Source organism: Aedes aegypti, chromosome 2 (genome assembly GCF_002204515.2).
Source record: "Aedes aegypti strain LVP_AGWG chromosome 2, AaegL5.0 Primary Assembly, whole genome shotgun sequence".
Lineage (NCBI taxonomy): Eukaryota > Metazoa > Arthropoda > Insecta > Diptera > Culicidae > Aedes > Aedes aegypti.
In genome coordinates, this window is record NC_035108.1 from 89,754,347 (window position 1) to 89,780,860 (window position 26,514).

At 37.6% G+C, this 26,514-nt stretch overlaps 1 protein-coding gene across 1 annotated transcript; it reads left to right on the top strand.

The window, feature by feature from the left end:
• The first annotated feature begins 5,285 nt into the window (after positions 1-5,285).
• On the top strand, positions 5,286-24,909 carry LOC110677272 (E3 ubiquitin-protein ligase MARCH3-like). The gene is made up of 6 exons (XM_021848403.1): positions 5,286-5,504; positions 11,098-11,232; positions 20,669-20,732; positions 22,492-22,641; positions 24,015-24,076; positions 24,626-24,909. The coding sequence occupies exons 1-6, from the start codon at positions 5,374-5,376 to the stop codon at positions 24,702-24,704; spliced, it is 621 nt and encodes a 206-aa protein (XP_021704095.1). The 5' UTR covers positions 5,286-5,373; the 3' UTR covers positions 24,705-24,909.
• Positions 24,910-26,514: the final 1,605 nt, after the last annotated feature.

Genomic DNA, 26,514 nt, shown 5'->3' on the forward strand with positions numbered 1-26,514 from the left:
GCATGTGGGGGAGTTGCAATCATCATTCATAGGCGTATAAAACATCAACTGTTTTCGTCATTTGAAACTAAAGTTTTTTGAAACTTTAGATGTTTGTGTTGAGATTGTACGACATTTCCCAGAAACCCATTCCCCAGAATGACGTTCCCCAGAACGCCATTCCCCAGAATGGGACATTCCCCAGAATTCCATTCCCCAGAATGGGACATTCCCCAGAAAAGAATTATAGGAAATTTTTGGGCTGTTAAAATCCAGGTAAATGGTAAATAGTGAACACAAATAACTTGAAAATTTAGGGAAATCAAATTTCAGCTTTCATAGCTCAAATTTTTGTTTTTTTTTTTTTTAACGACAAAACTTCCTGTTTGTTGCAGTAAAAACCCCACCTTAAAGTTGATGGATGCTGCTCCGCATCCAACCTCTAATTCATTAAAGTTGTTTACTGTAAAAAGGAATTATCAAAGACAAAGGAAATTCTCTAGTGTATTTATATTTCATTATTCTTCATAATTACGAGCACAATAAACCTAGGAAGAACAACCAATGTTCAAAAGAAGGGAGAATATGTTATGAAAGCCAAAAAAACAAATTCCATCAATTTATTTCGTGAATATAAAGAACATTACAGTAATACAAGTCACCTAAAATACAATTAGAAAGAACAGCCAATTTTAAAAGAAGGCAGAATAACTATGAATACAAAACAAATAATTTTTCGAAAAGCTTGGGTAAAGTTTGATCATAAAACATAGTATAACATACATATTTAAGAGCAGTTTATCTTAAACAGTTTTGCTACTTTCCCAAGAATGTCGGTTCCCGAACGCCAGTTCACCAAATACTCCGTTTCCCCAATAGCCCAATTCCCCGAAAAGTTTTTAGCTTTCATAATAGCCATAACTTTTTGTGCTTCAAGGTGATGAACGAACCGGTCATCTGATATGCACCCTTCTTTACTGGATTGGTGATTCTTCCGAGTTTAACCGATGTTGGCATTTTTGGCAATGATCTTATAATCTCCTCCTTTTGATTGCTTATAAATCTTGCTAGTTCAGAACCCAGTCCCTAGTCTATTCTTGTACCTGTTTACACTGCATCGCTTTTCGAGGCAACAGGTCATTCGGGGAAATTGCTTTCGGTGAAACGGGTCATTCTGAGACCTGGCATTCGGGGAAAAGAAACACAATCATATTAAACAGCATTTAAACAGCATTTTCTCTCTAAGATTTTGGTCGGGTCTGGCCATGAATCACTTAGTCATTTATTTAATATTTTCAAGACCACTTCATTCTCGCTGATCATTTGGGCCGTAATCTTTGGCCAAAACCTTCTCACCCCATATATGACCAAATAATTTGTAGGCGGCTTCTTAGATGGTTTGCCTGAGACAAGCAAACACCTAAAAGGTTTTTTTTTGGACTCAACTTGTATTCGCTTGAGATGCATAATGATGATTTTAATGGAATAACATTTTGGGTGAATTGATGTCGATGTCCGGAATCCATAGCGTCTGGGAATACAAATCAGTTCGATAAGTTCATTTTTTTAACGACAAAAGACTAAAAAAAACAAATTTATTTCTTTCCGCTATTTAAAAATGTATTAAAACAATTCTGGGGAATGTCCTATTCTGGGGAATGGTTTTCTGGGGAATGTCTCATTCTGGGGAATGGGATTCTGGGGAACGTCATTCTGGGGAATGGCGTTCTGGGGAATGTCATTCCGGGAAATGTCCTACAACGTGTGTTGAAACACAGCTTGGTAAATATACTTTCATAGCTGCCTATTTGCCTTTTCAATGCTCTGGACAGCAAGTTAATTTGTTCAAAACTGACTTGCGAAAATTGACTCGCAATAAGTCAAAATGTTTTGTCATTGGTGACTTTAATGTCAAACATCGGTCATGGAATAATTCTCAAAGTAATTCCAACGGCAGAATTTTATTTGATGAGTGCTCTCCAGGATATTTCTCAATTCAATACCCTGATAGTCCAACGTGTTTTTCCTCTTCTAGAAATCCTTCTACGATTGATTTGGTCTCTAGTCATCGACTCTAGTCATCCTTGTAGCCAACTGATTACTCATGCTGATTTGTTACATTTCAAATACCCCATGAAGCGATTCAATCATATCAGCTATTATTTTCGCGCCGACTGGAAAACATAGAAACATATATTGACTCTAATCTTGATGTTAACATTTCTTTAAAACAAAACTTGATATTGACAATGCTCTTGAAACTTTAACAAACTCCATTGTTAAAAACCAGGAGCATTGCAATTCCAAAATGTAAAAATTTGAATCCGTGATTATAGACGATGATCTTAAACCCTTGATCCGTCTTAAAAACGTGAGGAGAAGGCAATTATAACGCAAACGCGATCCTGCTATGAAAATTCTATGGCAGGGTTTGCAGAAAAAAAAATCAAAAAACGTTTTGCACAATTAAGAAACAAAAATTTTGAAAATACATTTTCTCAATTGGACCCTGGCTCTAAGCCCTATTGGAAATTATCTAAAATTTTGAAAAAAAAACTCCAGAACTCCGGTATTGGCATTGAAAGAGGAAAACAAATTATTACTAATCAATTGCGAAAAAGCTTAAAAACTTGCTATGCAGTTTGAAAGCGCGCACAATTTAATTTAGGACTAACTAGTCCAATTGAAAATCAAGTTACTCAGGACTTCAAAACATTCTCAATCAAGAGATTGTTTTCAAAATTGATGGGAGACTGGTTTGGAAGAAGTGAGAACTATTATTAATTAAATCAAAAATATTAAAACCCCTGGCGATGGTGGAATTTTCTACATCTTCATCAAGAAACTTCCAGAGAGTAGCTTATCATTCTTTGTTTATATATTTAACAAATGTTTTTAGTTGGCATATTTTCCTGACAAATGAAAAAAATGCCAAAGTTGTTCCAATTTTAAAACCAGACTAAAATCCTGCAGTAGCACCTAGCTATCGTCCAATCAGTTGGTTTTCCTCCAACAGTAAACTTTTTGAAAAGGTCATTTTGAACAGAATGATGCATCAATGAAAATTCAATTTTCATCAATGATCAGTTCGGATTCCGCCATAGACATTCGACCACTCATCAACTTTTACGTATAACAAATTTGATTCGTTCCAACTAATCTGAAGGCTTTTCTACTGGTCTTGTTTTTCTAGACATATAAAAAAGCATCCGACAGTGTTTGGCACAAAGGGTTTATCATCAAATTAAAAAACTGAAAAAAAAAGTTATCTGGCAAATCGTACACTTCAGGTCAATTATCAGAACTACAAGTCTGAAGGACTTCCTGGAAGAGACAAAAATTAGACAAAAATGATTGCAATATTGCCACGATTAATGCGTTACATGTTTAGGTTAAATTAGGTTGAGTTAATTGACAGCATTTTTTTCTCTTATAAGCAGGTGAAATCAACTCACTTGTAAAAATTCTGAACTGCTAAGGCGAATGAAATTTAACTCTTAAACTCTTGATCTGTTTAAAAAACGTGAGGAGAAAGCAAAATATAAAACGGTTTTCACAATTGAGAAATAAAAATTTGTAAAATAAAATTTCTCAATTAGACTTTGGACCCCGTTTGGAATTTATCTAAAATTTTGAAAAAAAGGGAAAAACAAATTATTACTATTTAGGTAATTGCAAAAATGCTCAAAAACTTGTTATGCCGTTCGAAAACAATGTTAACAAATATTAGCGCATTTGCTCTAAAGGACACGCGGCGTTCTCTGGAGGAAAGGAACAATCTCGGTTTTGCTCCCTTTTTACCTCATTCTTATGGGAGATAACATTGCGGTGTTTCATCAAACGCGGTTGATTCTTTCCAAGAACATTCGCCGCGTGGAATTTCGGGCGCATTTGCGCATTTGTAATGTTTTTGGAAACATTACAGCAGCCGCGCGGTGTATCATATCCAGCGGACCAGTCAATACTCAATTAAGTTTAGTCCAAATTAAGGTGATAGTGTTTTCTAACACCGAACACCTATATATTAGAAATGAATGTAATGTTTGGAATGATACTAATAAACAACTTTAAATAAAATGTATGGTTTTGTATTTGCTAAAAAACATATTGTCTTTGAATATTTTAAAGGTCAATTGTTAAATTCATTAAGTTTTTCTTCGCAAATCAAATTCCACCACTGAAATCAAAAGACGAGCCAACAACCGAACAATATCTGCAAATCCCATCTCGATAGAGCAAACAAAAAATCAAAATAATATTACGTCAATGCTTCAGGGACCACGCGCGACATCGCCGGTTCAGACTTTTACATTTTCAATGCGCGATGATGTAGCGGCCCGATTTCACAGACGCGCTGTCCCCTGTGGCATCGATCCCCGTCGATTCTACATTTCAATCAATCACGTTTGCATTTCTTTCGTTATTTTCAGTCAAAACCAGACTGATAAATTACCCCAGGAAAGCCTTTCCAGTGATTATGGGAGAAAAATCTTGAAAACTTTCCTCTTTGCGACAAGGAACCTTACAGAGAACCGGGTAATGACATCACGTTTTCCCCACTTTGGAGACATCCCGGTACTGCAGCGGCATGATCTCATTGCAAATGACTTGATTGAGTTTGATTGTTTCGTATTTGTTTCGATTTTTATATAAAGGTCACATAAGAGTATTTAGAAGATACCATAATTTATATCATGATAACGGTTTATATAGGGTAAGTGTCCCCTTAGTTGTGGGTGTTCCTATAGTTGCGGTAGTGCCGTTTCCACTGATTTTATTACATTAGCCACAGAACCGACACTGCCAATCGACGTCTTGGCTTGTTGATACACGGAATAGTTGAAAAGAGCGTTCAAATTGCTTTAAAACTGACGAAATATCACTAAAATTGCTTAAAACTGTTCTTGCTTGTACCAATAGTTGCGGTAAAGTGTTCCTATAGTGGAGGATCCCATAAGAAAAACGTGGATACCGCAACTATAGGAACACAAATTAAAAATATACCGCAACTAAAGGAACAGTGTACTAATAGTGGAGGTATTATTTTTCACTGACATGCCGTGGATTACTGCGATGAAATCATTTTTCTCATTAAGTCAAAGGTCGTTACTTCCCGTTTCAACATCAACATGTACATTAATTGCGCTTCTTGAATCTAGGCGGTTAAACGAAATTGAATCGTGCTTAGTACCTCCACTATTGGTACATCTACCCTAGTATTACTACACTTCTAGAGCGATTTAAAATGAAATCGTCCGCCCTTTTGAAGCTTTCTGAAAGTCTTCTAAGTACTCAGATCTAAGCAACCAAGACTGAAGTTAGTTTGAAATCTGATTCCCAAAATTCCATATCAAAACAAATCCCAAGTGACAAAATTTCTCTGTAAAATTTAACATGACCACAACATCGGTGAATATCGAACCGGAATTCGAGGAAGTATCTCTAAGTGAAGAACCACAACGGCAGCGAAGCAGCAGCGATTCAATTGCATGTCGGATATGCCAGAGTGCAACGGAAAAGTCACGGTAAACTATCAGTTAATGAAATCTCGTACGCCACAACTTTGTAGATACACAAGCCGCCACTCTCAAGCAATTAGGTTAATTTTATTTGCCAACGCTGACCGTGCTCTCAAATATTTAGTAACGCTTGCGGAAACCAATTTCAACGCTTCCGTTTCCGAGTAATTTTCCATTTTCAAAGACACTACTGCTGGTTTCGCTCGGTAAACATATGTATCCGTCCTCTAAAGTACAAGCAGTCAGAATTAATGATAAGCCACAGACATGCTTCCAGTCCGAATCCAGGCCGAAAGAACCCCATTTTCTCCGGCGTTCCGGTCAAGATAGATGGTGGTTCTGCAAATAACAGAGTGCAGAACGCAACCGCATCCGGACAAACTGCTCGCCGTCCATTGGCACACTTCCTCACATAGCTTCCCCCACAGCTTTCTTCCAATTCAGTTCAAAGAAACAAGGCCACATTCGTAACACCGTGAACCTTGCGTCTAATCCAGAGCACATTTCTACGGCAGTCCCTGGGTGTAACAAGGATTTCCATCAGAAGAGGGAGGGGATCGAGCGACCATAGCCTTCAGATTTGTTGGAACGAATCAAATTTGCTACACGTAAAAGTTGATAAGTGGTCGAATGTACATGTCGGAATCCGAACTGTTTATTGGCAAAAACTGAATTTTAGTTGATGTGGACCATCATTCTGTCCAAAACTACCTTCTCAAAAAGTTTACTGATGGAGAAGAGCAAACTAATTGGACGATTGCTGGAAGCTTTTGCACACACTTGGATTAGATTACTGGGGTCGGTAAAATTTCACTGGGTTTTGGAACTTAGCTTAGCTTAGCTTAGCTTAGACTGACTACACATATCAATGGTTGCTATTTCGTGATTGACCGAAGTCAGTGAAAATGCACAAAGAATCAACTAGAAGTTCGGCTGGGATTGGCCATAATCTTCTTCAGTGTGCATAATTCAGTGCCTCTATTTATACAGGGTCAATAACGGCGCCGGCCACGTCCTTGCAGTCAGGTGGGATTGGGGGAAGGAATGTTAGTGTGTAACCTTTGCTATTTGGAGACCGTGTTTGCCTCTGCATCTCCACAAAGGTTACTGGGGTGGATGTTTGTTAATAGGGAGGATCGTTGGGTCAAAGGATTCACTTTGATAAGTGATTAGACCATGATAAATAGTTTTTTGTCAAATATGAATATGCTTTTATGAAAATATAATATTTTCATTTGATATGAACAATTTCAATGTAAAGGAAAATTATGCCGACTCTTGAGGTGACGAACCATTCAAAGTTTGTTGAACAAATATCTAAATGTAACATTCCTACAGCTGTCAGGACGAAGCATGTGTTATTATATTTTACTTATTTGGCAAGAAACAAAAACTCGATTGGCTAGAACATCATAGAACACTCTTATTCTTATGCCGACACTTACAGTGGCGAACCATCCAAAGTTTGTTGAATAAAGTGAACCTTTCGCAAGTCTACACTTGTAGTGTCGAACCATTCAAAGTTTTTTTTTATAATTACAAAAACAAAGATAAAAAGAAAGGGGTGTTTTGAAAACAAAAAAATGTTAAACATAAATAATTCATGAATTAGAGTTTATGTCGACACTCACAGTGACGAACCATTCATAGTTTGTTGAAAAATCATATTTACGTTCTACCGTTGTAACGATTAAATGTGCAGTCATTTTATAAGCAAATTTCACCATGGTTTATTTTTTATCGATATATGATATAAAAAGAAAGCTCTCTGCAAAATTTCAGTAAAAAATCTCTGTTTGTCGATTTCTGACATTCATTTTTAGTTTACTGACTTTTTCGGTAGTTCCAAAACCCAGTTAATTTTACCGAACAGATTGAGTGTGCAGGATTTTTGTCCGATTAGGGTAGTCTGTCATGTCTCATTGGTAGAAAGGTTTGGTTACCTACATACAACAATTACAACAACCAAGACTGCGCGTCGTATCAATCATAGTATAACCATATTCTAAAGAGACTTTAGACTGAACCGCTTCGAATAGAAGCACGGAGAATATCGGTAAACGAAGGTTGTGAATTACCTTGTAACACAAAAGTTCCTTGTATCACAAGCAATTCTTCACAAGAGACGAATTCGACTACCTCTTGTGGGCTGTATGGGCACGTCAGGAGTTAATCATCAATGTTAACTTCCTTTTCCCGATCAGCCTAGATAGCCGCGTAGTGTCGGTAGCGGTTGTTTCAATTGGCTAAGAATTAACACTACGGACTGCCTGTTCCGGTGGTAAAAGTCCACCTAACAGGTGACCCCTAATTCATGTGGCTTTAAGCTTACCGTGCCTAAGAATGAATGGTTAGGGGGGTCTAAATAAAACCTAACCGCAAACGGAGCCTGTGGAGTACCAGGGCGCCCTCTACAGTATTATGCCCTTCCTGTGCTACCCGGAGCAATGGTGCAGGTGACCTTGTGTTTCTCCGAGATAATCGGCTGCCCTTCTTCAGTCTCAAGCCTGAGGTTAAATAAGGGTGGGATTATTAATGCGTTGTAACTTAGTTTAAATTTTCACCTCTATGGTTTCGCATTATGCGTATTACACAGTGTTTTCTGTGCTTTTCGCCTTTGGCGACTTTTAAGAGATACCGATATGGTATTTTCGCTGTTGGTCTTTTTCGTTCTGAGATTGCGAAAAGCTTAATCCTGCCTAGTTTGGGTAGTGGCTATGGTTAGGATAGCTTTGTTAGACCAATCTTCAGCATAAAATATCAGCAATGATCAATCTTTGTAGACTCATGCAAATGCTACAGCTCAAATGGCGCTAGTTCAAAAACCTTACTTTTGTAAACTTTTATCTAGGTAACCTTGTGGACCTAGTTTTTGCTACTTTCAGAAACATGAAATGGCAAACTCGCGTGCCATGCCTTGTGCAAGCGTGCTCGTAAATAGCGCTATCGTTGCTACACTCATTTCTGAGTTAACAACCAGAGATGTATGTGCTGTCACAATTGATATTTCTGTTGGTGACCTCAATAGGCAATACGTCTTTCGTTATGTGGTTTATTTACCACATGATGAACCATCCCCAATGGATGATTTCAAACGAGTTGTCGTTCACTGCCTATGAAAAGGCCTTCTGCTGATTGTGGGCAGTGATGCTGATACTCATCACATCAGCTCAGCTATCAATTTGAGAAGCTCCAGTCTGATAAAGTGCTTAAGTAGTTCAAATCTTGGATTACTTATTTTAGGGAATCGCCCAACGTTCATGGTATCTGCTAGAGAAGAAGTGTTAGACATAATGCTCTGCTCGAACAGAATCAGTCATAAGTTGACGAATTGGCATGTATCAGATGATGAATCATTATCTGATCATCGCTACATACACTGGGAATTGGTTGTGACCAAATTCCATGGATTCTCTCCGTCCATTGGAAATCCTAGTGATTCGGATGTTTCCACTTCTGGTGAGTTGGGACACAATTGTCCTTGCTTCGAGTGATCTCACAATTGCTTGTCACTTTGCTTAAAGGAAATTTTCTACACAATTCCCTTCACAGGAGAAGTGGACGTCTGGCTGTTTGTAAAGTATGTCAGATAGTCAGGCTGCTATAAAAGCTATTGCTTCGGCCAACTCAAGGTCGAAGCTTGGTATCGCATGTCGAACTCAAATTGAGGAACTGAATTCAGTCAACTCTGTAAACCTTGTATGGGTACCTGGCCATTCTTCCATCGCTGGAAATGAATTGGCTGATGAGCTAGCTCGTGATGGAGCATCGCATGACTTCATTGGCCCTGAGCCGGCTATTCCAATTTCGAAGTGCTGGGTGAAGCTTCAGATAAATTCTTGGGCGGCAACTCAGCACAAACAATATTGGAATAGTTTGGAGTCGTGTCGTCAAACAAAATTGTACATTACTGAGCCATCTCCAAGGGTGGCGAAGTATTTAACAAATCTGTCAAAGCAGAATTGCAGTCTCTTGGTCAGAGCGTTGACAGGCCACTGCCGACTCAACTATCACATGGCAAATATTCAGCGTGCTGACTCATTTGTGTGTGATAGTTGTGACTCCGATTATGGAACTTCGTATCACCTGATATGTAACTGTCCAGTTTTTGCGCAAATGCGATTCCAATTACTTGGTAAACACTTATTAAGTGAAACTGAATTCAGAAGCCTGAATCTTCAGGACATTCTGTTATTCTTAACCCGCTGTGGTAATGAGCTATAGGCTCTCTTTACGCTCATGCGTTTTGCAGTGTCCTTTTTAAGGGCGCTGTTCGAACCCATTGTGGTATGGAGCTACATGCTCTCAATTCGCTTATGCGATCTTCCCTCTTCAAGGGACCCCACTCCTATTTCCCCTTCCCTTTCCTCTCCCATCGGGTAGATGATGAAATAGGCTCAAATATGGCGATGGCACAAATCTCCCAAATGGCGGGGAACGTGCCTCTGGAGCCGGCCTTCTGATACCGTTGTAACGATTAAATGTGCAGTCATTTTATAAGCAAATTTCACCATGGTTTATTTTTTATCGATATATGATATAAAAAGAAAGCTCTCTGCAAAATTTCAGTAAAAAATCTCTGTTTGTCGATTTCTGACATTCATTTTTAGTTTACTGACTTTTTCGGTAGTTCCAAAACCCAGTTAATTTTACCGAACAGATTGAGTGTGCAGGATTTTTGTCCGATTTTCAAATTGATACAACCTTGGCATTTTTTTATTTGTCAGGAAAATATGCCAACTGAAAACATCTGTGGAATATATCAACCAAGAATGATAAGCTACTTTCTGGAAGTTTATTTATGAGGCTGTAGAAAGTTCCATCATCGCCGGGGGCTTTCATATTTTTGATTTTTTAATAATAGTTCTAACTTCTCTCAAATCAGTCTCCTAGGAAATTTCGAAAACGTTCTCTCGATTGAGAATGGTTTTGAAATTCTGAGTAACTTGATTTTCAATTGGACTAGTGAGTCTCTAATTAACAATGGAATTAATTAAAGTATCAAGAGCATTGTCAATATCAAGTATTGTTTGTAAAGAAATGTTAGTATCAACATTACTATCGATGTATGTTTTATATGCATTCCAGGGGGGGTGGGGGTTTGGGCATACAGCCGTAGCGGCAAACGCGCAGCTATTCAGCATGACCATGCTGAGGGTCGTGGGTTCGAATCCCGCTGATCGAGGATCTTTTCGTAAAGGAAATTTTCTCGATTCCCAGGGCATAGAGTATCTTCGTACCTGCCACACGATATACACATGCAAAAATGGTCAATCGACAAAGAAAGCTCTCAGTTAATAACTGTGGAAGTGCATAAGAACACTAATCTGAGAAGCAGGCTCAGTTCCTGTTGGGACGGAATGCCAGAAAGAAGAAGATGTATTCCAGTCGGCTCGTAAATAATTGAAAGTGGAGCTGATAGGATTGAGAATCACTCCATGGGATATTTGAAATGTAACAGGGACATGATCAGAATCAAAATCAGCGTGAGTTGGCTACAAAGGTGACTAGAGACGATTAAGATCCATCCCCCTGGCTACGCCCATGCAGTAGTCCCCATTCTGAAAATGCTCTCTTTTCTGCTATTTTTTAATTACAGTTTAATCTCGCCCTGTCTGTGCAAAGGATCACTTCGCTACGTACATCGGGACTGCTTGGAGCACTGGTTAAGCCGGTCCGGACTTACACACTGTGAGCTGTGTTTACACAGGTTCCAAACCTACACGACGTTAAGGTAGGTAGGCCCAGCAGCATCTCTCCTCCCCCCACGCTAACTGTATTTCACTTATTACAATTGTACCGGGACCGGAACAACTCTGATACCGTACCCACTTCTGGTCTGTACTTAGATGCTACTCGCTGGCACAGGCAATTAGAATCGGTAGAGTGACCGTTTCGTTGGTCGCTTTCGAATGCTCTTGTGGCCAGTGGTTTACTTGCAAGTGGCCGTGCTGCCAGCTAGGAATGGGTTTTACATATTTCTTGAAGATTTTGGGAAGCATAATGAGTTACCGTTAGAATCACCAAACTGATTAGTTTCCCACTACATACACCAATACAACAGCACGAAAACTGAAGTATTATAATCGCACGTTGAAACTTATTCAATATCCATATATTACATCAATAGTGAATTCTTGTATATAGCTGGTATAAATAACAGAATCATCAACTTCTTAAACATTCTTTAACTGAAAACAGGATGCTTGTTTTATCAAACATGCTTAATCTGCACCTAAAATCTCGGATCCAAATAGTTTTCAAAATAAAAATTGTGCCTAAATAAAACGTGTAGGCCAACAAAACATAATTGAGTAGGAGTTTACAAGTTACTTAGGGACTTGATAGCACATGAAAAGCAGTTTAAATTAATCTATTAGTAGATCAACACTAATGCTTACATTTTTATATTCTCATTTCATCATGGTCATCATTGCTACGACAGCGCTACGATAAGGAAACGTAACAGATGAGAAACTATCGATACATTTATCAATTATAAAACCCCGTTTTAATGTTAACACTTTGTTTCTGTTTTTTTTTTTCGTTTCAGCAATCAAACAACCGAACCAACTCTACTATCTTTTCATTTCTTCTTCGTTATAGGGTCAGTGTTCCCTTAGTGGACAGTCCCCTATAGTCGCACTAGTGGCTTTTTACGGCCGTTTAGCTATAAATCTTTTCAAAATATTTTTTGACATGGAGATCAGGAGCTATTTATCTAAGTACCATTGATACACAGCTTGATTTTGTTCAAAAAATGATCGAAATAATTAGTTTTGCTTAAAATTTGAGCTCCCTTGCGCCTATAGTAAACCTATTGTTCCTATAGTAGCACTACTGAGAGAAAATATGTTTTATTATACGAAATAAATAATGAATTAAGAACTTTTTTTACATCAAACGAAAGCTTTTGATCCACACTTCGAAGGAAAAATATAAAAGCTTTGTAAAAATACGGTTTTGATTAGTATTTTGCCAATGCCGTGATGCTAGTGCTACTATAGGAACAGAAATTAGAAATAGTGCTACTATAGGCACATGTATTCCTATAGTGGCACAAGCGATAATAAATACAAACAAATGAGTTTTCGTAGTTTTCATATTTTTTACACAAATCCAAGATAAAAAGCTTTCAGATGGTGTAAAAATAATGACGCTAGCGTTATTTTTCGATTTTATACGAATATTTGTTCTTAGTTATGCGGCTATTGGTACATCGACCCAACTTATAGTCCCTCTGGCACTGAACCGAGTGGTGCGCCTTCCGCTTTCTTACTGGTGCTGTCTTTCCTGTACATTTGGCATAGTGTCGGAGGTGGTGTACTGTATTTGCTATACAACGCGCTACTTTCGATATTGTGCTTGGCGTGTGGGGAGGCAGTACTAGTGGTGAAGCGGAGGGCGCCATTCGGTTTAGTGCCAGAGGGACTATATCTATCCAGTGAGCATCGTACCTTCGTGCTGTGCGTACACGAATTCTAAAGCAATAAAACAGTACTTTTCAGTGCTACAAAAACAGTACTTTTCAGTGCTAAAATTAAAAACGGTACTTTTCAGTGCTACTAAAACAGTACTTTTCAGTACTATTTTCTACTATTGATCCCTTTACGATCCTTGTTAGGACCCGTGCCTTCGATTTTTCGTTGGACCCGTTGGCGAAAGCTAGCGGTGGTAATCCTTCTTGGACACCGTCTTGGGAAAAAACCTCTCGAAGGTCACGTCTTCTTTCGTTTATTAATTAATCATGGTATCAACAACAAACAAAAGGAAGGGTGAATCTCTGAATTCACTACTTCCTTCCAAAAAAGTGGGTTTTAAAACTGTCACTACACGTGGCAAGAATGGAAGACGTTTCCCCAGAATGCGAACTTTCTTCCAAGGGTGAAATGAATAATTGTATCGAAATGAGCAATCAGTTCGATGCTCTAGACAAATTTTCCGAAAACCAAATCGAAGCAGCCTCTAGCCCAGGCTCTTTGATTCAAGTGAGGAAGCAAAGAGTGCCGCCTATCGTGGTCAGTTGTTCCGAATTTGGGGGATTTAGGCAGGAGATCTTGAACTCCATTAGGGGAATCAAGGTTTCCTTCCAAATCGCAAAGAAAGGAGACTGTCGCGTTTTGCCGGAAACTCTTAAAGATCGCGAACTTCTTCTCAAATATCTTGAAGAGAAGAAGCACAAATTTTTTACTTATGACGACAAAACTGAACGTTTGTTCAAAGTCTTGAAAGGTCTCTCAAGTGACTATAAATCTCCTGAAGAGATCAAAAATGGCATTAATGATTTACTTGGATTTTCCCCAGTCCAAGTAATCATTATGAAAAAGAGAACCCAATCTGGCATTGTTCGGAAATGCTTTCTCAAGAATTTTATTTAGTTCACTTCAACAAAAAAGAACTAAATTAAAGCTTTAGAAAAAGCAAAACTTTTGTTCGATGTCCGTGTGACATGGGAACATTTCCAGACACCTGGAGGAAATTACCAGAACCCCACTCAGTGCCGTCGGTGCCAAAAGTGGGGTCATGGTACAAAAAATTGTCGCATGGATGCTAAATGCATGATTTGCGGAGGTTCTTCTCACGCCAAAGACGTCTGTCCAGTGAAGGAAGATACCACCAAGTTCATATGCTGTAATTGCGGGGCTAACCATAAGTCCAATTTTTGGAATTGTCCTTCACGCAAAAGGGTCATTGAGGCTCGTGCCAGGCAGATGAAAGATAATATCCGTTACGATAACGGTCGTTTCCGGAATTTGCCTGGTAGAGTATCGAACAATGCTCATTTTTCAGTTAACGATCGCTTGATCATGAATCATACCCATCAGGAAGATCATAATCATGCTCATTCACAAACTAATTTTAATCCGTCGGGTAGCCGTTCGAATCTTTCAATTTCGAATGTATCTACCCACGGAAAATCCTTTGCCGATATCGTAGCAGGAAATTTGAACTCCTCCCCTGTTCGATCCATGGGTACCCATTCTACTTGTTTCAAATCAAATGGAAAAAACCCTACCGCTACAGGTAACTCCGCTTCTTCGTCTACCGGAAATTCTAATGGGAAATCACATGACATGTCTGCCTCAGATTTTAATTTTCTAACTGAACAATTGAATCTAATGATTGATGCAATGTTCAAAGCCACCACTATGACTGAAGCAGTCCAAGTAGGTGTAAAATTTACAAATCAAATTGTTATTGGATTACGTTTTTCTAATGGATCCAAATAATAATTTAAATATTTTAAATTGGAATGCTCGTTCTCTGAATGGTAAAGAGGACGAGCTGTTTAATTTTCTTACGGTTAATAACGTGCATATAGCAGTTATTACCGAAACGTATTTAAAACCTGGATCTAAACTCAAAAGAGATCCTAACTTTTTTGTTTATCGTAACGATAGACTTGATGGGGCATGTGGGGGAGTTGCAATCATCATTCATAGGCGTATAAAACATCAACTGTTTTCATCATTTGAAACTAAAGTTTTTGAAACTTTAGGTGTTTCTGTTGAAACACAGTTTGGTAAATATACTTTCATTGCTGCCTATTTGCCTTTTCAATGCTCTGGGCAGCAAGTTAATTTGCTCCAAACTGACTTGCGTAAATTGACTCGCAATAAGTCAAATTTTTTTTGTCATTGGTGACTTTAATGCCAAACATCGGTCATGGAATAATTCTCACAGTAATTCCAACGGCAGAATTTTATTTGATGAGTGCTCTTCAGGATATTTCTCAATTCAATACCCTGATAGCCCCACATGTTTTTCCTCTTCTAGAAATCCATCTACGATTGATTTGTTCTTAACCGACTCTAGTCATCTTTGTAGCCAATTAGTTACTCATGCTGATTGATTCTGATCATGTCCCTGTTACATTTTAAATATACCATGAAGCGATACTCAATCCAATCAGCTCCACTTTCAATTATTTTACGAGCCGACTGGAATATATATGAAACGTATGTTGACTCTTATCTTGATGTTAACATTTCTTTAGAAACTAAACTTGATATTGACAATGCTCTTGAAACTTTAACAAATTCCATTGTTGAAGCCCGGAGCATTGCAATTCCAAAATGTGAAGTAAAATTTGAATCCGTGATTATAGACGATGATCTTAAACTCTTGATCCGTCTTAAAAACGTGAGGAGAAGGCAATTTCAACGCACTCGCGATCCTGCTATGCAAATTATATGGCAGGATTTGCAGAAAGAAATCAAGAAACGTTTTGCTCAATTGAGAAACAAAAGTTTTGAAAATAAAATTTCTCAATTGGACCCTGGCTCTAAGCCCTTTTGGAAATTATCTAAAATCTTGAAAAAACCTCAGAAGCCAATACCGGCATTGAAAGGGGAAAACAAATTATTACCGTAATCCGGGGTAACATTGATCATTTTTTTTTGAATATTTCGCAAATATTTCGTTTGAAAATGCAAATGTTGCAAATTTTATATTTTTCAAACAAGTACCGCCACCCATAGCTCATGACTATATACTGTTTTTTGTTTTTTGAAAAATTTAAGTATGTTTAAAAAAATGTTTTAAGCGATTTTTTGATTTAGCTGATATGGGGTAACATTGATCACCTATGTAAACAATATTCGGTAATATTGAAAATGTCGTTACTTACTTAAATCATGGCCCCCGAAGCCGAATATGAAGGCCAAAAGCTTACAAGTCATTAACTGTATAAGTTATATTAAAATTAAAAACACCTCCAATCACGGAATACGCCTAAAGGTAGGCAATTCCCTAAGGGAATTTTACATTCTTAATAGTAATTCGTTAATGTTGCCAAATTGAGCATATTTAAGAAAGGTTTGACAACGGAATCGTTTTCGGCGATGCCATTTTTAGTAAGAACCGCATTCTCCTAGCTCATATCATTTGCAGAACTTATGTGAGACATGAATGTTCGGTAGTGTCATCCTTACCCATTGAAATAATAGTTTCGAAAAGTTGACAAATTGCTATGCAGTTTGAAAGTGCGCACAATTTTAATTTAGGACTTACTAGTCCAATAGAAAATCAAGTTACTCAGGAGTTTGAAAATATTCTCAATCAAGAGAACGTTTTCGAAAATGCCTGGGAAACTGATTTGGAAGAAGTGAGAACTATTATTAAAAGATTCAAAAATATGAAAGCTCCTGGCGATGATGGAATTTTCTACATCCTCATCAAGAAACTTCCAGAAAGTAGCTTATCATTTTTAGTTGATATATTTAACAAATGTTTTCAATTAGCATATTTTCCTGGCAAATGGAAAAATGCTAAGGTTGTTCCAATTTTAAAACCAGACAAAAATCCTGCAGAAGCTTCTAGCTATCGTCCAATCAGTTTGCTTTCCTCCATCAGTAAACTTTTTGAAAAGGTTATTTTGAACAGAATGATGGTTCACATCAACGAAAATTCAATTTTTGCCAATGAACAGTTCGGATTCCGCCATGGACATTCGACCACTCATCAACTTTTACGTGTAATAAATTTGATCCGTTCCAACAAATCTGAAGGCTATTCTACTGGTCTTGCTCTTCTAGACATAGAAAAAGCATTCGACAGTGTTTGGCATGAAGGTTTGATTGTAAAATTAAAAAACATTAATTTTCCAACATACATTGTTAGAATAATTCAAAGTTATCTGTCAAATCGTACACTTCAGGTTAATTATCAGAACTCCAGATCTGAAAGACTTCCTGTAAGAGCTGGTGTTCCTCAAGGCAGCATTTTGGGACCAATATTATACAATATTTTCACATCTGACTTACCTGAGTTACCTCAGGGATGTCAAAAATCTTTGTTTGCGGATGACACAGGCCTCTCCGCCAAAGGACGAAGCCTGCGTGTCATCTGTAGTCGATTGCAAAAAAGTTTGGATATTTTTTCTTCATACTTGCAAAAATGTAAGATTTCTCCTAATGCTTCCAAAACTCAACTAATAATATTCCCACATAAACCAAAAGCTCTTTATTTGAAACCTTCAAGTAGACATGTTGTCACGATGAGAGGGGTTCCAATAAATTGGTCAGATGAAGTTAAATATCTAGGGCTCATGCTAGATAAGAATTTAACTTTCAAAAATCACATTGAGGGCATTCAAGCCATATGTAATAAATATGTAAAATGTCTCTATCCCCTTATTAATAGAAAATCAAAACTTTGTCTTAAGAACAAGCTACAGTCGCCTCTCCACATCTCGATATCGAAGGGACCATCGAGATAGGGAGAGATCGAGACATAGAACAATTTTTTAACGAATACTAGATTGAAAATCACTCCGTTGCCAGGATAATTAAAAACAAACAGATGTCATTTCGTCTTCGCAAATTGTTTAGAATCTCTAAAATCTAGTCTAGTAACCTTTGATAATGGGCAAATCGACATAGAGAGAGAAAATTGGGAACGAAAATCACATCGAGATAGGGAGATATCGAGATAAGGAGAATATCGAGATATGGAGAGTGAAAATGTATCCAGAATGAAGGGACCGAAAAAATCATCGACATAGGGAGAGATATCGAGATGTAGAACATCGAGATGTGGAGAGTCGACTGTATTGATATTTAAACAAATTTTCAGGCCAGCCATGTTGTATGCTGTACCAATATGGACTAGCTGTTGTAATACCAGGAAGAAACCTCTGCAGAGAATTCAAAATAAAATTTTGAAAATGATTCTGAGACTTCCTCCCTGGTTTAGTACCAATGAGTTACATAGAATATCCAATGTTGAAACATTGGAACAAATGTCAAATACAATCTTTAATAATTTCAGGCAAAAATCGTTACAATCTTCTATTGCCACGATTAATGCGTTATATGTTTAGGTTAAGTTAGGTTAAGTATATTAAAAAGGTTTTTTTTTTCTCTTATAAGCAGGTGAAATCAACTCACCTGTAAAAAAAACTGAACTGCTACGGCAAATGAAATGTAATATGTTGTTAACAAAATGTTAATAAAATCTTAGATTTGTTTTACCAAATAAGGATGATAGTGTTGTCTAATAACACAGAACACCTAGATATAAGAAATGAATGTAATGTTTGGATTGATACTAATAAAGAAATTAAAAAAAAAAAAAAAGAAGGGACTATATCTATTTAATGTATCTGAAGCTTGTGGGACCGCTTTAATTCCGGCGCCTGCTTGTGGAAGATTCCGGTGTGCTAAACGGTATAGGACATGTTAACGGGGGAGGCTTGGTAGGTTACAATTACAATTACAAGATTTTGGGAAGCATAATGAGTATTAAAATAGTGAACAAATTAAAATGCACTGCCCTACATACAATTCATTATTGAAGTTTAAGTAATCATCGAATCATAGATCATAATACTTTAGAATAACGTCGAATTATGTAAACAATGTTTGAATTATGGACAGCTCTTTGAACGCTATCCTGAGCTTAATTACAATCGTCAATATTAATGCTCATTATTTACCTATTATATTTTGTTCCACATTTCTTCTGTTTTGTTTTATATTTCCCTGGGCTTGGGATTATATTTTCCAGGGAGCGATCAGTTTTGATAATTGATCGCTGTTGTTAGTAGCTTTTATTAGATGTTGGATGAATTTCAAAGCAATGGCAAACTTTTTATTAGAAAATTTAGGTTTTGTCTTCTGACCTAAAGATTCTGGTTAAACTACTGCATAGTACGGCTATCACTCATCAAAATTACTTTCACTTCGGGAAATTTAATTTCAAGTTGGCGAGAGAATTACAAACTGAGGGTGGGTTAGGAGCACAGTCAGACCCTTGAATATGCAATAGAGTACTGACCCGATTTTGTCAGCCCCCGATTTTATCTGCCCCCGATTTTGTCTACCCCCAATTTTGTCAGCTTTTGGACCCGATTTTGTCAGCCTATTTTAAATTCGTCAAAAAATTGTTATCGTCATTTTTTACCACGTTTAAATTAAAATTGATGATGATGTTTGATGTCATGCACGCATGGGCGTAGCCAGAGGGGGCCACGGCAATGCCTTTTATTGAGTGTTAAAAATCGATATTACCAATATAAAGGATTGGGGAGCCCCCGAACAAAAATAACTGGCTACGCCCATGTTCATCGCCCTCTTAAAAGTCCATGTAACCATGTAACACGTCAAAATTTGAAAAACAGGAACAAAATAATATGACCCGATTTTGTCAGGTTCCCCATTTTGTCAGCCTAAAATTCATCGAGGGGCTGACAAAATCGGGCCCTTACTGTATGGGTTTTGAGCAAAACGGAGCGGCTTATCACACATATATGAAGGTTCAATCAAATCTCTCCCAAATGAGCCGTTTTTTCGAAAATATGCTTAAGTCTCCAATGACCCAGGTATGAATCAATTCTATCATTTGATATGCGCGTATGCTGGAGACAAGGCTTGTGAACAATCTCACGCCATCGTTGATGTGTTAGAAGCTTTCATCACACAGATATTGAACTCGACGTCCGCATGATAAAATTTAAAGGAATGTTTCCAATTTCTCTCTGGTAAGGTGAAAGTAACAGATAAAAATCATGTCAAAAACGAAAAACTAAGTCTAAATAGATTAGACAATACAACTAATGAATAATATTTAGGTTTAATTCACATTTTCCATGTAAAAACTACCATAAAACATGAAATGACCGTTTTCGCATTTTTATGGGCCATAATATAACTATTTTTAGTTTATCTCCTCTATCTTCACATACTTTTTTGTTCTGACAAAATTTTCTATCTTCCCTGTCTTATCTATATTTTTTCTATCTTCTCTTTCTTCTCCATCTTATTCATTTTCTCCTGCTCCTCTGTTTTATCAATCTGTTTTTGAAAATAGATAAAACATCGAATAAAAAAATAAATCAGAGGAGATAAGATTATAGAGAAGGAAAATTGGATAGAAAAAATGAACAAAATAGACAAATTATAAATGATATATGAGATGAAATATAGCTAGTAGTTCCAAACTTTAAAATCGAATCAGGTCATTTACTTTAAAAAAAATAAATCTGACACCAATGCCAGCAAACAAATAATCTAAACGAAAGCGATCCACTTAATGGGCCCAACATTCCCTCAAGACCGCTACCCATCCCTCCGCAAAAAGCTTCCAGCTTAACTGTCGCCTCCAAGTATACAGGAGGACCGCACACATCTTCATCCACTAATTTCCTATTTCATTTTTCATCCTACCAGGTACGGCTGCATGGAATCGTTGTGCGTTTGGTATCGTCATCCGGGCAATCGTAGCCTGTTAGTGGTAAGGCCCGGCCTTTGACTGTGTCGTCCTCTGTTGCCTATCTCGCGATTCTTCTCTGGCTAGTACACCCACATGCACCTTCTCACGGGTCCATGATGACTACGCCAAATTAACCTTTAATCTGGGTTTGTTCATGACCACAAGCATAGGCAGCACACCGTGTGCCCTTCTGAGCCGTTGAGGGCTGGCTACTCCGATTGAGAATGCATTTGCCTCCTAAGCAGCTCTTGTGCACGCTTAGAAAGATGAACGGACAATTGAGCACAAATGTGCAAAATTCAAACTGGAACCTGCTATGAATTGGCCTCTCTATCGGTAGCATCAATTTTACCACAAACATCTATATCGCTGAAATATTTTTGTTTTTGGATGTTTTGCACATTTTTCTCCACTCAAAAAACTCTATTGTTTGTAGAATCTGTGTCGATTTTTATCTTTAGAGACCTGGGTTTGAAGATATTCTTATGTTCCTTATGTTCCCAATATGAAAAATAATTGACCGCCATTTTGTTTTATTCAATTTATTAAAAAATATTAGAAACACAATGTCAGGTGTTAAGAAGCTTTCATGAAAATAAACATGCAAATCTGAAGAATTGTTTTCATGATATCTGAAATTAATAAAGTGATGTTCTTTTGGCGTTCAAGATCTATATACAGCCAAGAGTGGTAACAAAGATTCTCAAAAAATGCTCAAAAACTTAAAAACGGTGGCACCTGTTTGCCTCAGTTTTTCACAACAGATAGAGATTGAGATTCAGATTCAGTTTCAGATTCAGATTCAGATTCAGATTCAGATTCAGATTCAAATTCAGATTCAGATTCAGATTCAGATTCAGATTCAGATTCAGATTCAGATTCAGATTCAGATTCAGTTTCAGATTCAGATTCAGATTCAGATTCAGATTCAGATTCAGAGTCAGATTCAGAGTCACATTCAGATTCAGATTCAGATTCAGACTCAGATTCAGATTCAGATTCAGATTCAGATTCAGATTCAGATTCAGATTCAGATTCAGATTCAGATTCAGATTCAGATTCAGATTCAGATTCAGTTTCAGATTCAGATTCAGATTCAGATTCAGATTCAGACTCAGATTCAGAGTCAGATTCAAATTCAGATTCAGATTCAGATTCAGATTCAGATTCAGACTCAGATTCAGATTCAGATTCAGATTCAGATTCAGATTCAGATTCAGATTCAGATTCAGATTCAGATTGAGATTGAGATTGAGATTGAGATTGAGATTGAGATTGAGATTGAGATTGAGATTGAGATTGAGATTGAGATTGAGATTGAGATTGAGATTGAGATTGAGATTGAGATTGAGATTGAGATTGAGATTGAGATTGATATTGAGATTGAGATTGAGATTGAGATTAAGATTGAGATTGTTTTTTTAGCAAGATATATGCTCGCAAAGTTTATGTACATTACCATTACCGAGTTTCTATTCCAAACTGTTTCACCTTAATTTCTTGTGCAATTTCATATCCTCTTGATGAGTTGTTTTCGCGAAGTAACGATAGATGAAATTGCGTAAAGCTTATGCTTTAAAATATGTATTTAAGTCTAACGCAATCTTCAAATTGATTTTTGTAAGTTTTGATTTCAGTTTTGCGTTCATTTTTCTAAACGTGTGTCCAATGTATAGAGCTTGGGGTAAATTGAGGATAGCAAGGCGCATAAAACAAGCCACAGAAACAACCCAAATGTGCACTCACCCCACTCTTCGGATTCGTCTTGTTTCCTTCACAGTCGGATGCACTGATTTATGCCGTCCTGTCATTCATCTGCTTCATCCTGACAATGATCTGCATCCTGGTGCTCCGATTCCAAAGTTCCCATGGTAACACGCTCCAGGAGACGCTCGCCTCGACCGCCGTTGTTTGCTTTCTGCTGCTGGTGGTAGGTATTTAGCATCTTATACCGGGATTATTGTGCCCAACGGGAACACTACATGTCCAAGTAAGCAGCGCCGGACAACCACTTTGATCACACCGGATTTTTTCTTCTCGAAATCAAAAAAGTCTTCAGAACTTGGAGGTCCCATAAGCGACTTAAAAGTGTATTTTCAAGTCAAAATATATGATCGCCTGAGAACTTTACATAACTAAGTAAATTTTGCCAAAGATTTTTGAAATTTGTCTAAAACTTTAACAAATATGAGATAAATATAGTTTTCTCCAGATGTTTTTTCAATTCAGATTCAAATTCAATTCAATATTCAATTTTGGTTGACCATGGAATGCCAGAATCACTGATGAACCCCTAAGCATTGTTCTAAGATTATGTAGCAAATTCTATTTACAGAAACCCAAGTAGTTATTTAGGAAAGCTTTCAGAGGTTCACATGTCCAGTCAAGCCTCTAATGAGTAAATATTATCCTTATGACTGATTATACACACATGTGAGTTCAAGAAATTTTATTGTTATCAAGGTATCTATAAGTCTTCTACACATCTCAATCAAACTTCCGGTCCATCAGAATGAAAATCACTTTCATCACACTATGGCCCCTTCCGTATCAACTCATAGTAATTTGACTGTAGTCGTTGAACGAATTTCGACTTAAAACGACCGTGATTCCCGTCTATGTGAACTTTCATCGAGCGGGGACATTCACCGGGAAAGACGATATGCATTTTATATAACACGATATGATCATTAAACATGGCGGCGTGTAAAAACAACAAATTCCACGAATTTCAGTTAAACCTCCATAAATCGATGTTGCCTGACTCGATATTGAACACGAAAAATCTTGATTACTGTGATGGACCCTTGAAACAGCTTTCTAATGGATTTCTATTCCATCACCCGATATTTCCATGAATCTATGATCTTTTCATGGAGGTTTGACTGTAACACCCTATTGTAAGCATAATTTAAAGTGCGCCAATAGTCTTCAAAAAAAAATTATGGGCAAAAAGTGGAATTAAAGACATCATTCTATTTATTTTTTGTTCTTCGCCACTCTAACCTAATTCCAAATTTATGTGAACGGAATCCTAAATTGATTAGACACTCATTCGAACAGCAAACTTTCCATCCCATCACACCCAAAACTGTACCCACCGCTTGGAAATTCCTCGGGGAAAGCTTGACCACTGTACCAACACGTAGATTTCATCAGGAAAATGATCCGTCCACATTTGCCGGAGCTTGCAATGCGATGCATATACCTACACTCCCCGCAGGTGGTCCATCTCCGTCTCATCTCCACCAAGTCGGTCGGTGTCCATATCCTGAAGACTCATTTAGCTTTCCCGTTTTGCAGCTAATTGTGTACCTAACCAACCTCTTCGTGCTGGCAAAGGATCACATCATTCCCTGGTACAGGTAAGCTTCAAAGCTCGGCTCGGCTATAGAGTAAAGTGGGACAAAAGCTCGACCTTTGTGAAATATTTGCAGAAAAGCTATAGCCACTGAAAATGAATAAATACCACAAGTGAACCTTCCACATATGTTCTACAATTTTGCTGAATAAACTTGTATCAAATACAGCCAAACAGTTTGACTCAAAATTACAGTTTTTACGTCCAAAATCAAGAAATAGCCATATATTTTACAAATCTCAATCGATTTACATAATATCTGGTTTTAAAGAATCTAACTCCAAAAGCATTCGAACAACTAAGGTGTGTATTTCTTTTATTAAGAATTTAGCTAAAAAACATCATAAAGAATCTTTTGCCCCACTTTACTCTGTAGTCATCCCGTCTCTCAGTGTCTGGCATCGGTTTAACGATGTTTGCATAGCAATACAAGTAGACAGTGGCATAGAAGCTGCTGTACGTATAATACTTTTATGTTTGCCCTGATTGCTTTCTATTATTTCATGTTTCATGGTTAGCTTACCCAAACCACGGTCTTTCTCTCTCTTCTTAGGTGGTGGAGATCATCCCGTAGGATACGACTTTCGGAAATTACCCTGGACGATGCTAGTGACCCGTCGCTTGTGGTATAAGACGATGGTGCGAAATCAAACTGGACGAAAACTATGAATAGGCATTAAAAAAAACCTAGTCGATTGTAAGTAAAACAAAAAGAAAAACCTATTTTTTCGTATTCTGAGAAAAATCATTCACTGTATGTTTTGCACGAAAATTTTGCACACTGATTTCTCGAATGTTCAAAAACCATGATTTTTTCAATACATTTTTTAAATCATCTATAGTGGGTATTATACATAACGACTGGATTATTCTTTATTTACGGAAGCTTAGCTTAGCTTAGCTTAGACTGACTACACATATCAATGGTTGCTATTCCGTGATTGACCGAAGTCAGTGAAAATGCACAAAGAATCAACTAGAAGTTCGGCTGGGATTGGCCATAATCTTCTTCAGTGTGCATAATTCAGTGCCTCTATTTATACAGGGTCAATAACGGCGCCGGCCACGTCCTTGCAGTCAGGTGGGATTGGGGGAAGGAATGTTAGTGTGTAACCTTTGCTTGTTGGAGACCGTGTTTGCCTCTGCATCTCCACAAAGGTTACTGGGAGGGATGTTTGTTAATAGGGAGGATCATTGGGTCATAGGATTCACTTTGATAAGCGATTAGACCATGATAAACAATGATTTGTGAGATATATACATGCTTATACGTAATTATAATATTTTCATTTGATATGAACAATTTCTATGTAGAGGAAAATTATGCCGACACTTGAGGTGACGAACCATTCAAAGTTTGTTGAACAAATACCTAAATGTAACATTCCTACAGCTGTCAGGACGAAAGCATGTGTTATTATATTTTACTCATTTGAAAAGAAACAAAAAACTCGATTGGTTGGGACATCATAGAACACTCTTATTCTTATGCCGACACTTACAGTGGCGAACCATCCAAAGTTTGTTGAATAAAGTGAACCTTTCGCAAGTCTACACTTGTAGTGTCGAACCATTCAAAGTTTTTTTAATTACAAAAATAAAGGTATATAAGAGGTGTTCTGAAAAAAAATATTAAACATAAATAAATCATGAATCAGAGTTTGTGTCGACACTCACAGTGACGAACCATCCATGGTTTGTTGAAAATTCATATTTACATCCCATCATTGTAACGATTGAATGTGCAGTCATACATATTTTATAGATTAGAAATAGTAGCATGAAACGAGCTCACCAATTGATCCGTTATCCTTGACTGAGCAGCCACAATCCACTTTCGGCTTCACTCGTTTGCTCGACTATAAAAAAGCACTCAGGAAAAAAAAATAAGCGCGCGACCCAAAAAGAATAAAAAAAAACTGTTCGTTCTTTCTTGACGCACTGCCCAGGAGCAAGCTTCAAGGTCGAAGGATCAAACAGAACTCACCGATCACGCCACTTTTTCACTTACGAGACCAACGCGCGGCATGTTTGATCCTGCCCTCGTCGCTCGCCCCGGCAAAAGCAAGTGTCAAGGTCGAAAGATCAAACAGAACTAATCGATCGCGGCACTTTTTCACTTTCTTCAACCGAACACACCGATCACGCCACTTTTTCACTTACGAGACCAACGCGCGACATGTTTGATCCTGCCCTCGTCGCTCGCCCCGGCAAAAGCAAGTGTCAAGGTCGAAAGATCAAACAGAACTAATCGATCGCGGCACTTTTTCACTTTCTTCAACCGAACTCACCGATCACGCCACTTTTTCACTTACGAGACCGACGCGCGACATGTTTGATCCTGCCCTCGTCGCTTGCCCCGGGAAAAGCAAGTGTCAAGGTCGAAAGATCAAACAGAACTCTGGATTATTCTTTATTTACGGAAGGATGGAAAATTTAGTA